Raw genomic sequence first — 12567 nt, 5'->3', positions numbered from 1 at the left:
TCTAGGTTCTCTAGGGTTGTGGACTGTAGGCTGGTTATTCTTTGCTTTATGTCTAAAAGCCACTTATGAGTGGGAACATATTATATTTTTGGGTCTAGGTTACCTCACTCAGTATGGTTTTTTTATAGTTCCATCCATTTCCCTGTAAATTTCAAGTTATCATTATATTTTACCACTTTGTAATACTCCATTGTGCAAATGTACCACATTTGTTTATCCATTCTTAAGTTGAGGGGCACCTAGGTTGTTTCAAGGTTCTGGCTATCATGAATAATGCTGCTACAAACATAGTTGAACAAATGTCCTTGTGGTATGATTGAGCATCTTTGGGTATATGTCCAAGAATGGTATTGCTGGATCTTGATGTAGATTGACTCCTAATTTTCTGAGAAATCACCATAATGATTTTCAAAGCAGCTATTCAAGTTTGCACTCCCACCAGCAATGAAGGAGTGTTACCCTTACTCCACATCCTCTCCACTGTAATCTGTCATCAGTGTTTTTTATCTTGGCCATTCTGGCAGGTGTAAGATGGAATCTCAGAGTTGTTTTGATTTGCATTTCTCTGACGGCAAAGGATATTGAGCATTTCCTAAGTGTCTTTCAGCCACTTTAGATTCCTGTTGAGAGTTCTCTGTTTTAGGTCTGTACCCCATTTTTATTGGATTATTTGTTCTTTTGATGTCTGGTCTCTTGAGTTTATTGTATATTTTGGAGATCTGTTCAGTGTGGGGTTGGTGAAGATCTTTTTCCATTCTGTAGACAAAATAAGCCATTTTGTCTTATTGACCATGTCATTTGATTTTCAAAAACTTCTCAGTTTCAGGATGTCCCATTTATTAATTTTTTTCTCTCAGTATTTGTGCTACTGGTGTTCTATTTAGGAAGTGATCTGCTGTGCTAATGTGTTCAAGGCTACTTCCAACTTTCTCTGCTATGAAGTTCAGTGTGGATGGATTTATGTTGATCCATTTGGACTTGAGTTTGTGCAAGGTGATAGATATGGATCAATTTGCATTCTTTACATGTCAATATCCAGTTATGCCAGCACCATTTGTTGAAGATGCTTTCTTTTTTTTCTATTGTATAATTTTAGCTTCTTTGTCAAAAATTAGGTGTTGATAGGAGTGTGGATTGATATTCGGGTCTTCAATTCGATTTCATTGGTCAACCTGTCTGTTTTTATACCAATACCAGTCTGTTTTCAGTACTGTATCGCTATAGTAGAGTGTGAAGTCAGGGATGGTGATGCCTCCAGAAATTCCTTTATTATACAGGATTGTTTTGGCTATTCTGGGTTTTTTTGTTGTTGTTGTTTTTCCATATAAAGTTGGGTATTGTTCTTTCAAAGTCTGAGAAAAATTTTTCTGGGATTTTGATGAGTATTGCATTGAATAATTTTGGTAAGATTGACATTTTTACTATGCTAATTCTACCTATGCAAGAGCATGGAAGATCTTTCCATTTTCTGATGTCTTCTTTGATTTCTGTCTTCAAAGATTTAAAGTTTTTGTTACAAAGGTTTTTCACTTGTATGGCTAGAGTTACCCCAAGGTATTTTATATTGTTTATGGCGATTGTAAAGGGTGATGTTTCTCTGATTTCTTTTTCAGCCCGTTTATCATCTGTATATAGAAGATCTACTGATTTTTTTTTGAGTTAACCCACATTACTAAAGGTGTTTATTCATTGTAGGAGTTCCTTGGTACAATTTTGGGGCCACTTATGTATACTATCATATGATCAGCAAATAGTGAAAATTTGACTTCTTTTCCAATTTGTATCCCCTCGATCTCCTTTTGTTGTCTTACTGCTCTAGCTAGAACTTTGAATACTATATTGAATAGCTGTGGAGAGAATGGACAGCCTTGCCTTATTCCTGATTTCAGTAGGATCGCTTTGAGTTTCTCTCCATTTAGTTTGATGTTGGCTATTGACTTGCTGTATATTGCCTTTATTATGTTTAGGTATGTTCCCTGTATCCCTGTTCTTTCCAAGACCTTCATCATGAAGGAATGTTGGATTTTATTAAAGGTTTTTTTTCAGTATCTAATGAGATATCATGTGGTTTTCTTCTTTCAGTTTGTTTATGTGGTACATTACATTACAGATTTTTGTATGTTGAACCATCCCTGCATCTCTAGGATGAAGCCTAAAGGTTATAATGAATGATTTTTTTTTATGTGTTCTTGGATTCGGTTTGCCAATACTTTATTGAGTATTTTTGCATCAATGTTCATGAGGGGGACTGGTCTGTAATTCTCTTTCTTAGTTGTGTCTTTGTATTGTTTGGGTATCAGGGTAACTGTAGTCTCATAAAAGAGTTTGACAATGTTCCTTCTGTTTCTGTTGTGTGGAACAATTTGAGGAGTATTGGTATTAGTTTATTGAAAATCTGGTAGAATTCTTTGCTGACTTTTTTGGTTGGGAGACTTTTGATGGTCGTTTCTTCCTTCGCAGTTATAGGTCTATTTAATTTGCTTATCTGATCTTGATTTAATTTTGGTATGTGATACTTATCTAGAAAATTGAACATTTTCTTTAAGTTTTCCAGTTTTGTGGAGTGCAGGTTTTTGAAATAGACCTGACGATTCCCTGGCTTTCCTCCGAGTCTGTTGTTATATCCATCTTTTCATTTCTGACTTTGTTAATTTGGACATTCTCTCTCTCTCTGCCTTTTGGTTAGTTTGGATAAAGGTTTGTCTATTTTGTTGATTTTCTCAAAGAACCAACTCTGTCTCCTTGATTCGTTGTATTGTTTTCTTTGTTTCTATTTTGTTGATTTGGGCTCTTGGTTTATTTCCTGTCCTCTAGTCCTTCTGAGTGAGTTTGATTCTTTTTGTTCTAGGGATTTCTGGTGCTCTGTTAATTCGCTAGTGTGGAATTTTCCGGCTTCTTTATGTAGGCTTTACTGCTATGAACTTTCCTCTTAGCACTGCTTTCACTGTGTTCCATAAGTTTGGGTATGTTGTGCAGTCATGTTCACTGAATTTTAGGAAATCTTTAATTTCTTTATTTCTTTCTTGACATAGTGGTGATTCAGTTGAGCATTGTTCCGTTTCCATGAGTCTGTGGGCTTTCTGCAATTAGTGTTGTTGTTGAATTCTAACTTTAAGTCATGGAGATCCAATAAGACACAGAGGATTATTCTAGTTTTTTTTTGTTAACTATTGAGATTTGCTTTATTGCTGAGTATGTGGCCAATTTTGGAGCAATAACTATGAGGTGCTTAGAAGAGGGTATATATTCTTTTGCCCTTGGGTGGAATGTTCTATAGATGGCTGTTGAGCCCATTTGAGTCATAACATCTGTTAGATCCTTTTTTCTCTGTTAAGTTTCTGTATGGCAGACCTGCCCAGTGGTAAGAGTGGAGTATTGAAGTCTCCCATTATTACTGTGTGGGGCTTGATGTGTGATTTAACCTTTAGTAATGTTTCTTTTACAAATGAGGGTGCCCTTGTATTTGGGGGCCCACAGACACATAGAAATTAAACAATGTTCTATTGAAGCACCCCCCTGTCAAGGAAGAAATAAAGAAATTAAAGACTTCCTAGAATTTAACCAAAATGAAGGCACAATGTACCCAAGCCTATGGGACACGGTTAAAGTAGTGCTAAGAGGAAAGTTAATAGAACTAAGTGCCCACATAAGGAAAGTGGAGAAAGCTCACACTAGTGACTTAGCAGCACACCTGAAAACTCTGGTGTTTTGATTATTATGTGGTGAGGAGACTTTCCTTTTTGGTCTGGTCTGTTTGTTGCTCTATAAGCTTCTTTTATTTTTATAGGTATGTCCCTCTTTAGGTTGGAAAAGTTTTCTCCTATGCCTTGGTTAAATATATTTTCTGTGCCTATGAGCTGGACTTCTTCTTCAGTTCCTATTATTCTTAGGTTTGGTCTTTTCATGGTGTCCCAGATTTCCTGAATATTTTGTCTTAAGAATTTCTTGGCTTTAACATTTCCTTTACTGGTGAAGCTATTTCCTCTATCACATCTTCAACACCTGAGATTCTCTCTTCCATCTCTTGTATTGTTCATGCTTGCATCTGTAGTTCCTGATCGTTTAACCAGATTTTCCATTTACAGATTTCCCTCAGTTTGTGTGTGTGTGTGTGTGTGTGTGTGTGTGTGTTTTACATTGCCTTTATTTCAGCTTTTAAGTCTTTTTTTTTTTGTTTGTTTTTTTGTGACAGGGTTTTTCTGTGGTTTTGGAGCCTGTCATGTAACTAGCTCTTGTAGACCAGGCTGGTCTCGAACTCACAGAGATCCGCCTGCCTCTACCTCCCGAGTGCTGGGGTTAAAGGCGTTCGCCACCACCGCCCAGCTAGCTTTTAAGTCTTGAACCATTTCTTTCACCTGTTTGATTGCTTTTTCTTTAAGGGATTCGTTATTTCTTCCCATTTTTAGTTGTCTTTTTCTCCTTTTCTTTAAGGAAATTTTTCATTTCTTCTTTAAGGGCTTCAATCATCTTCATAAAGTTATTTGTAAGGTTGTTTTCTTCTGCTTCATCTGCATTGGGATGTTCAGGTCTTGCTGTTGTAGAACCACTAGTTTCTGGTGGTGCTGTCTTGCTCTTCATGTTGTTGAGGGTATTCTTACCCTGTTGTCTACCCACCTCTTCCTCCAATCGGAACAGGGGCCTCCCTTTTCTCCAGTTGGTGTAGTTGGGGGCTGTGATTACCTTGATTGCTCTTTCATGTGTAGGCAGAGTAGAGTCTTTGATTATCGTTCCTCCAGGTGCCTTTGAGCCCAAGGCTCAGATGGCCATTCCTCCAGGTGCAGGAGGAGATAAGGCTGAGACTCTAATGGTCAGATAATTTTTGGAGGCCACTGCTATAGTTGCAGCCCACTGTGCTGCTCACACTTCTCCCAGCAGCCTGGCCTGGCCCATCTGCCACCAGGCTGCTTCCCATGTCAGTCATAATATTTTTAACCAAGTATTGAAACCAAGTTTGAATTTGTGATGATTAATCTTTGTCAGCTTGACTAGATTTAGGATCACATGGAAACACAGCCCTGGGTGTGTCTTGGAGGGTATTTCCAGAAAGGTTTGACTGAGGAAGGAAGACCTACTTGAAAGTGGGTGGCACTATCCCTTGGACTGGGGTTCTGGATGAATCAAACAGAAGAAAGTGAGCTAGCTGAGCATGCACATTGGTCTCTTTCTGCTTCCTCGCTGCAGATGCCAAGTGACCTAGTGCCTCACACCCCTGCTGCCATTGCAACCACGACGGACTGGACCCTCAAACTGTGAGCCAAAAATAAAATAAAACACAAAACCCTTGGTTTTCCAGGTATCTGGGCACAACAGCAAGACAGCATCTAATATGGGGCTCTTCTGGGTGAGTTACTGGTTTGACTTCTTACTTCCTTGTAAATTGTAGAAGTCAGGAACCTGATGAATAGTCAGATCATTTGTAGATGCATTTAGGCCTAGGGTAGAAGAATAAGTGGACCGTGATAACATTCTAGTTTAGACCACTGATAGTAGCTCTGTGCAGGGCAGTCCCCCAACTGTCCCTTTTCTGCCCTTTGCCATGTCATAAAGCAAATTATACTCCATATCTGCTCCTGCCAAACCAATCAGATCCTACCCAGAGACGCTTTCATGTGTGCGTGTGTGTCTGTGTCTGTGTGTGTGCATGCGTGTGTGCCCACATGCCATGGCACAGGTGTATAGGTCAAGTCGACTTCCAGGAATCAGTTTTGTCCTTCTACCATGTAGTCCTGGGGTTGAACTCTGGTCAACAGGCTTGGCAGCAAGTACTCTTGCCTACTGAGCCATTTTGCTGGACCTCTTCTACTTTTTTTTATTATTACTTTTTAAAAAAATAATCTAGACTCTCATTCATTCTCTCCAAATCATTGGTACCTGTTACCATAGCTTTATCTCAGTACCATTTTCTCCATTTCAATGCCAGATCCTCAGCCCCACTGGCTGTCTATATCTGAATCTTCTATTAACCTGTAAGAATAGTCGTCTGGGTGTGATTACTAATAGCTTGATACTGTTTCTAACCAGTGAGCATAGACTTTAGTAAACATTTTATCCCCCACTGTAATATTTGTGGTTGTCTCTCCTTCACCAACCTAATTATGAATCCCTAGAGAACAACAGATATATTTGTCTTCTTCCTTCTCATGTCTAGAACATCCTTAAAGTGGTAGGTACTCCGATGTAAGTGGAATTAATAACTAAATAAACACATTGTTTGCTCAGAGTACACTTTAATAAATTTAAAAAAAAGTAATTGTGTTTATTTGACATCTGGGTTTGCAAATGATAGGAACAAAGGTACTGGGCCTGGATAAACACGAGCAGGAGCTGGGACTCTGGTCAGTTTTACTTGTGAGTGAGAAGAGAAAAAAAAATGACATGAGGTGAAGGCAAGAAGGTGAAGTAGTGAAGAACCTCCAAGTGGTCCAGGGGTCCTGGAGTGAGTCTCCAGTGGCTCTGCACCCCAGTTCATCAGAGATGGCATCCCGTAAGCCAGTGTGAGAGTGGCCGGCCTGAACAGTGCAATCTCCATTCTACCCTGTGGAGGAAAAAGAGAAGTTTTTTTGCTCTCTGTGAAATCGCTGCTTCTCCACACCCCTACCCTAGTATTGCAGAGTCTTCCCTGCAGAGCAACACTCAGAGCCCCTTCATTCCTAACTTGGCTTCCTTTCTGATTCTTCTTTGAGGTCCCCTCACCCTGGGGCTTGCCCTCTTCCCTCATTTGTAAGCATCCACTTTTTTTTTTTTTGGTTTTTTTAAGATAGGATTTTTCTGTTTAGTCCTTACTGTCCTGGAACTCACTCTGTAGACCAGACTGGCCTGAAACTCAGAGATCTGCCTGCCTCTGTCTCCCAAGTGCTGGGATTAAAGGCGTGTGCCATCAGCACCCGGCAGCATCCACATTTTTAATTCCTCATTTCCCTTTGAAGGTAGGTATTACTATTCCATAGGATTTAAATTAATTAGAAAAAAAATTCTAGTTGCAATCTTTGAGCCTCCCCTTCAAAAAGGATCAGCCCCGATAATCATTAATTTTCCTTCCTGGATCTTGTTTTGAGCATGCAGCACTCATAATTTTTCAATCTTATCAATCCCTGGATATGGGAATGTTTATATTAGTTCTATGTCCACTTTGAAGCACCGGAAAGATGAAGTGGTCCCTGATGCATCCAGCTTTGAGGAGCTGAAAACGTTGAAGTTATCTGTCATCTAAAGGGCCCCTTTTAACCTAGGAAATGTTGTTTATTATGAGAGGGTCCCTGCAGGAGACACACTTGCATTACCACTTTGCTTTCAGCTGACTGGATCAATGAGAAAACACCGGTTCATACTGAACCCATTAGAGTTGCTGTCTCAGGAACTTTGACTAGGACTAACCGGTCCCCTTAGGACTTTAAGTTACAGACTTGGGATGCTGTATTGTGTCTTGTGGGTTGGAGAGCAGAGGATGCTGGTCTGCAGAGACTGGTAACTTGCATGTGCAATGGAAGCACATGGGATGCCTCTCACTGTCTTCCAGTCTCTCCTGAGGTTCCAACCTTTTCCTGAGGTCCTGCTGTGTCCCTTGAATGGGCGCAGTAAGAGACCATCTCACAAAGTGAACGTCAGGGCTGGGGAATGGTTCACAAGAATAAACACCAGAGTTGGATTTCCCCCCAAAACCCACATAAGTGCCAAGTAGGTTCATCTGCCTCGAATTCCAGTGTTCAGAAGGCTGAGACAGGAAATTCCTGAAGCAACTGGTTAGCCAGACTATCCAAATCTGTGAGCTCTGGGCACAGTTCAGAGACTCTGCCTCTGTGAATGAGGTGAAGAGAGAGTCAGAAAGACTCCTGCCATCAACATCAGGCTGCCACAGTGTGGATGCAGAAGTGTATACCACACATACGCAAACTAAAAATAAGTAACAAAGTATCTCAATATAGGAGCAAGTAAGTTTCCTTCTGCTAACTCAAGTTGCTTTGTCTTATTACCATCAAAAGTTACTACAGGGCGGTGGTGGCAGCACTCGCCTTTAATCCAGTTTCTTGGGAGGCAGAGGCAGGTGAATCTCTATGAATTTAAGGCTATCCTGGTCTACAGAGTGAGTCCCAGGACAGCCAGAGCTGTTTCACAGAGAAACCCTGTCTTGAAAAACAAAAACAAAAAAAAGGTTATTAATTCAATATCAGAGTAAAAACCAAACTCAGGAGTTATGACAAAGAGCACTAAGATCATCCACTACCCCATCTTTTTTCTTTTTAAATTTTTTGAGATTTTTATTTCTATTTTGTATTTGAGAGTGTTTGCCTGGGTGTATGTCTGTGTACCAAGTGCATGCAATGCCAGTGGAGGCCAGAAGAGGGTGTTGGTTCCCCTAGGACTGGAGTTGCTGATGCCTGTGATTTATCCTGTGGGTGCTAGGAATTGAACCAGAGTCCTCTGAAAGAGCAGCCTGTGGTATTAACCACCAAGAAATCTCTCTAGCCCCATATTTTTCTAAACCTCTGTAAGGGATTGCCCCCAAGTCCCTGTTCACTGCCCCTTGCTCTGTCATATGCTCCTCCTTGAGGCCATGCCCACTAACTCAGTCTCATCCGTCCCCCTTACCAGTTTTTCATCCCTCCTGCTGCAGACACAATCTTCTTGGCACAGTGGATGGATGAAAGGAGGTTGGGATCTAATAGTTCTGAAAAGAAAGAGGCGATCAACTGTGATGTGTACAAAGGCTAATCCCAAAGACCAAACAGACACTGTCTCTGCTAGGCCTTGTCAACCTAGGGCCTGAGCACTTCCGGATTAGACAAGGCCTCCATCCTAGGGACACATTTAGATACCGCTACAGTGGCTGCCAGAGATGGGCAGTGGGACCAGGAGGAGATTTGAGCCTGACCATAGCTATTTCTCTTGATGGGTTAGGTAATGCCTCACCCACAGTTTTCAGGATTTCTGGGAGAAAGGGTTGTGAAAACAGACCACACACAGACGAAGACAAAGTCCCTCTTATAAGGGGGTGGTCTGTAGGTGAGAAGCCCAGGGGTGCTTGGGTAGGAAGGAGTCACTGGCCCTGTCAAGCCTCCTGGATTAGCTTTGAGGCAAGAAATTTGTACCTGACCTTTGATTGGCCATTAGCCTGGCCACAAGTGAGTGGTTATATGATGGAGGAATGTCATTGGTTAATTAATAAAGAAACTGCTTGGTCTCATAGGTTAGAACATAGGTGGGTGGAGTAAACAGAACAGAATGCTGGGAGGAAGAGGAAGTGAGCTCAGACGCAACGCCACTCTTCTCCAGAGCAGATGCGATGAAGCAAGCCACCAGGATGGACGTAGGCTAGAATCTTCCCGGTAAGAGCACCTCAAGGTGCTACACACCTTAATAGAAATGGGCCAGGCAGTGTTTAAAAGAATACAGTTTGTGTGTTGTTATTTCGGGGCATAAGCTAGCTGGCGGCCAGGAGCTGGGAGGCGGGAAAGCAGGCCTGCAGCTCCTACAACAGTTATACCTGAGTATTCAAGGCCACAGAGCAAATTAATTTCAAGACTGCCTCCCTCCCTCCTTCCTTCCTTCCTTCCTTCCCTTCTTCCCTCTCTTTCTCTTTCATTTCCTCCTTCAGACAGCATCTCACTATATGGCCCCAGGACTTCTGGTCTCCAATAATCCTCCTGCCCCAGCCTTCCAAGCAGGTGGTACTAGTGACAACATACTTGGCTCAGTTCTCTGAGCCTGAATTTGCTCATCTAGAAAACATACACAGATCATAAACAGTTTCTACTATATGGAAGGGTAGATTTAAAAAAATGAGCTATGCATATGACATGCTCAATATATAACATGTTGAAAATCAGTGTGGCTGTAATGCCCTTCCCATCCACTAAGAGTCTTTCTGGATCCTCCTCAAGGAACCCTCCAGACCTCATGCAAGGGTGGGGCATTAAGACTGTGGGGCTTTTCCTGTGCTCAGTCAAGGGATTCCTTGCTCTTTAAACCATGCCTGCAAAGACATGCCTAGGCTGTGCCTGTAAGTAGAGCCTGCTCTCCTCTCTTGCCTCTCCCACCCTAGGGCTCCCAACCAGACCGTGACAGTTCATGTGGCAGAAGTTCTCCGAGTGACTCTGGTAGTCATTGCACCAGTAATGGCTGTTGATCTGGAAGATGCCATAGTCGAAGCTGCCGTCTGCATTCTCGTTCACCTTTGACATGTTGAAGTTGCTTTCCACGAAAGCCAAGCACAGCCCTTAGACAAGAGAGAGAGGAGGCGCAGGCTTTAGGAAGGCTACAAACGGAATGGGAAGAAATTGACTGAAAAAAAAAAAAGCGGGGAGAGGCAAGGAATCGGAAGACAGAACAAGGCCCAAGAGCTAGATAGTCCTGAAGAGCTAGAAATACCCACAGGCGTCACCCGCCCTTCAGTCCATTTCCCTATCCACTTGTATAGCTCCCCCCCTCTTCCCACCCACTTATGTTTTCTGCACTTGCTAAGTACCTACTGTGTGCCAGGAACTAGGCACAGCCCAATAGACTGGTGTTGACTTCAAGGGGCCTAGTACAGATAAAACAAAAGCACGGGCTTAAAGACACACACACAGCAGGGTATGTGGAGAAAGTGCCGGAAGGCAGGTGTGCACAAATTTCAGGTGGAAAGGTGAGATCCCTTCCCTGCAGGACCATGTGCTTTAGCCTGCTGAGCCATCTGCTGACCCCTTACGCCGTTTTTGTCTGTTTGTCTGAGACAAGAACATGCTGTCTAGCTCTGGTTGGCCTCGTAACAATCCTCTTGCTTTCGACTCTGGGAATCACAGACTTAATGCATTTTGACCCCAGCTAATACTTTCTGTCTGCATGTGTGCTTATTGCTGCTCTTGCCTTCCTAGAATGCAATCACTGTGAGGGAAAGAATCCCGTTTACACCTAACACAGTGGTGCATAGTCAGTGCTCAGTTAGTAGTTGTTGATTTAAATGTGCCTTGTTGGGAAAGGCTTTGTGATGGGGGAGATTGTCCTTTGAGCTTGACTTTGAAAGACAAATGGCAAAGAAAGGAAGGTGGCACTCACAGTCAGGCAGGGAGTAGCCCTCGAACCCATCCACGTCCTCCTGATGCAGTATCTTGGCCAAGACACAGCGATTGATGATGTCTCCGCTACTCACCACCAGAAAGCAACTTGCCATGCACACGAGCAGTACCTTCATGGTCCTCCAGAGGAGCAAGGTGCCTGCCAGTCTCCAAGAGCCAGGGATCTGGAGAGAGAAACCACTCTGGCTTCATCTGGCCTCCTGTAGTGGGTATTTAGGCACAGGCAGCATTTGGGTACCAGGATGGGGGGCGGGGGTGAGTGTTGGAGGAGGGCTGGTTGTTGGTTCCCGGACACCTGGCTAGCTTAGACCCAAAATAATCACACAGAAACTGTATTAATTAAATCACTGCTTGGCCCATTAGTTCTAGCTTCTTATTGGCTAACTCTTATATTAATTTAACCCATTTCTATTAATCTGTATATTGCCACGTGGCTGTGGCTTACCAGCTAAAAGTTTCAGTGTGTCTGATTCTGGCAGTGGCTCCATGGCATCTCTCTGACTCCGCCCTTCTTTTCCCAGCATTCAATCCAGTCCTCCCTGCCTAGCTCTGCCCCATCTCACCCTGCTCTGCTATAGGCTCAAAGCAGTTCTTTATTCATTAACCAATAAAAGCAACACACAGACAGAAAGCCCTCCCACACAAGGTGAGGTTGGCAAAGGTGAGTAGAGCAGATTATGTTTCACCAGCATTTGTGGTGAGTGTTTGAGCATGTGCCTTACAGGAAAGGCTGGAACACGGGTGCCAATCGCCCCCAGCCCATACTGGCAGACACATGAAACAAGATCTTCACCACTGCAAACCATGCCTTGTGCAGTTCCTGGTGGGCTACTTGTAGGTTATATTGGTTTGTTTCTGTTCAAGGTGCTTATCAGAAAGCAAGTAAAAGTGATCTTGTTATAGAAATAACCTGCACTTTAATGTTTTGTGTGTGTGTGTGTGTGTTTGTGTGTGTTTGAAGATCAAGTACTCTAAATTCCCACCCACTGCCAGCTATCAAAGGCTGGGCTGTTGTGTGACTTGAACAACATACTTACATCTCTGGACCCCATGTGTGAAATTAAGATTTATTTATTAATAATTATCTAATAAGAATGATGTAATGATTCAGAAAAAAATAAACACCCAAGACTTGTTCCTTACAAAGTGGAACCAGGACTCCTAGGAATGTGGCAGATTTCTGGGCTACAATAGGAACATGGTGTAGGCATAATGATTGGTTTGAACAAGAATTAACATTGGTTTGAACAAGAATTAACCCATCAAGTCTGAGGTGGTGGAAGCTGGAGAAAGGTCAGAGCTTGTATACACGGTCTTGATCCTTCCCATATTGCTTAGCACAACCCATACAGTATTTTGACCTTGCAACTAAAATCAACATTGTCAGTGAGGGACAAAGGACTCTCTGTACCTCTAGACACATAAACTCTTATGAGGTGTTCTGGCCAAGGATGGGAAGCCTGAGTCTAATAATGAAAAAATGAAGAAGGGAATATCTGTAAAATAACTGGGTTCT

At 42.4% G+C, this 12567-nt stretch overlaps 1 protein-coding gene across 1 annotated transcript; it reads right to left on the bottom strand.

The window, feature by feature from the left end:
• Window positions 1-6273: 6273 nt before the first annotated feature.
• On the bottom strand, window positions 6274-11210 carry Lyzl6 (lysozyme like 6). The gene is made up of 4 exons (XM_041636187.1): window positions 11032-11210; window positions 10055-10213; window positions 8587-8665; window positions 6274-6535 (listed from the first exon to the last, which is right to left on the bottom strand). The coding sequence occupies exons 1-4, from the start codon at window positions 11165-11167 to the stop codon at window positions 6469-6471; spliced, it is 441 nt and encodes a 146-aa protein (XP_041492121.1). The 5' UTR covers window positions 11168-11210; the 3' UTR covers window positions 6274-6468.
• Window positions 11211-12567: the final 1357 nt, after the last annotated feature.

Source organism: Microtus oregoni, unplaced genomic scaffold (assembly GCF_018167655.1).
Source record: "Microtus oregoni isolate MIOR12 unplaced genomic scaffold, Mior012 000048F_ref0000485, whole genome shotgun sequence".
In the NCBI taxonomy this organism is placed as follows: Eukaryota; Metazoa; Chordata; class Mammalia; order Rodentia; family Cricetidae; genus Microtus; species Microtus oregoni.
This window is presented reverse-complemented; position numbering and strand designations above follow the sequence as displayed.

Coding starts and splice junctions, on each gene's coding strand:
- Lyzl6 (XM_041636187.1), bottom strand. CDS start 11,167: ATGAAGGTACTGCTCGTGTGCATGGCAAGTTGCTTTCTGGTGGTGAGT. Junction 10,214..11,031: donor GGGCTACTCCCTGCCTGACT/GTGAGTGCCACC, acceptor CTCTTGTCTAAG/GGCTGTGCTTGGCTTTCGTG. Junction 8,666..10,054: donor CTGCCACATGAACTGTCACG/GTCTGGTTGGGA, acceptor CTTTCTTTTCAG/AACTATTAGATCCCAACCTC.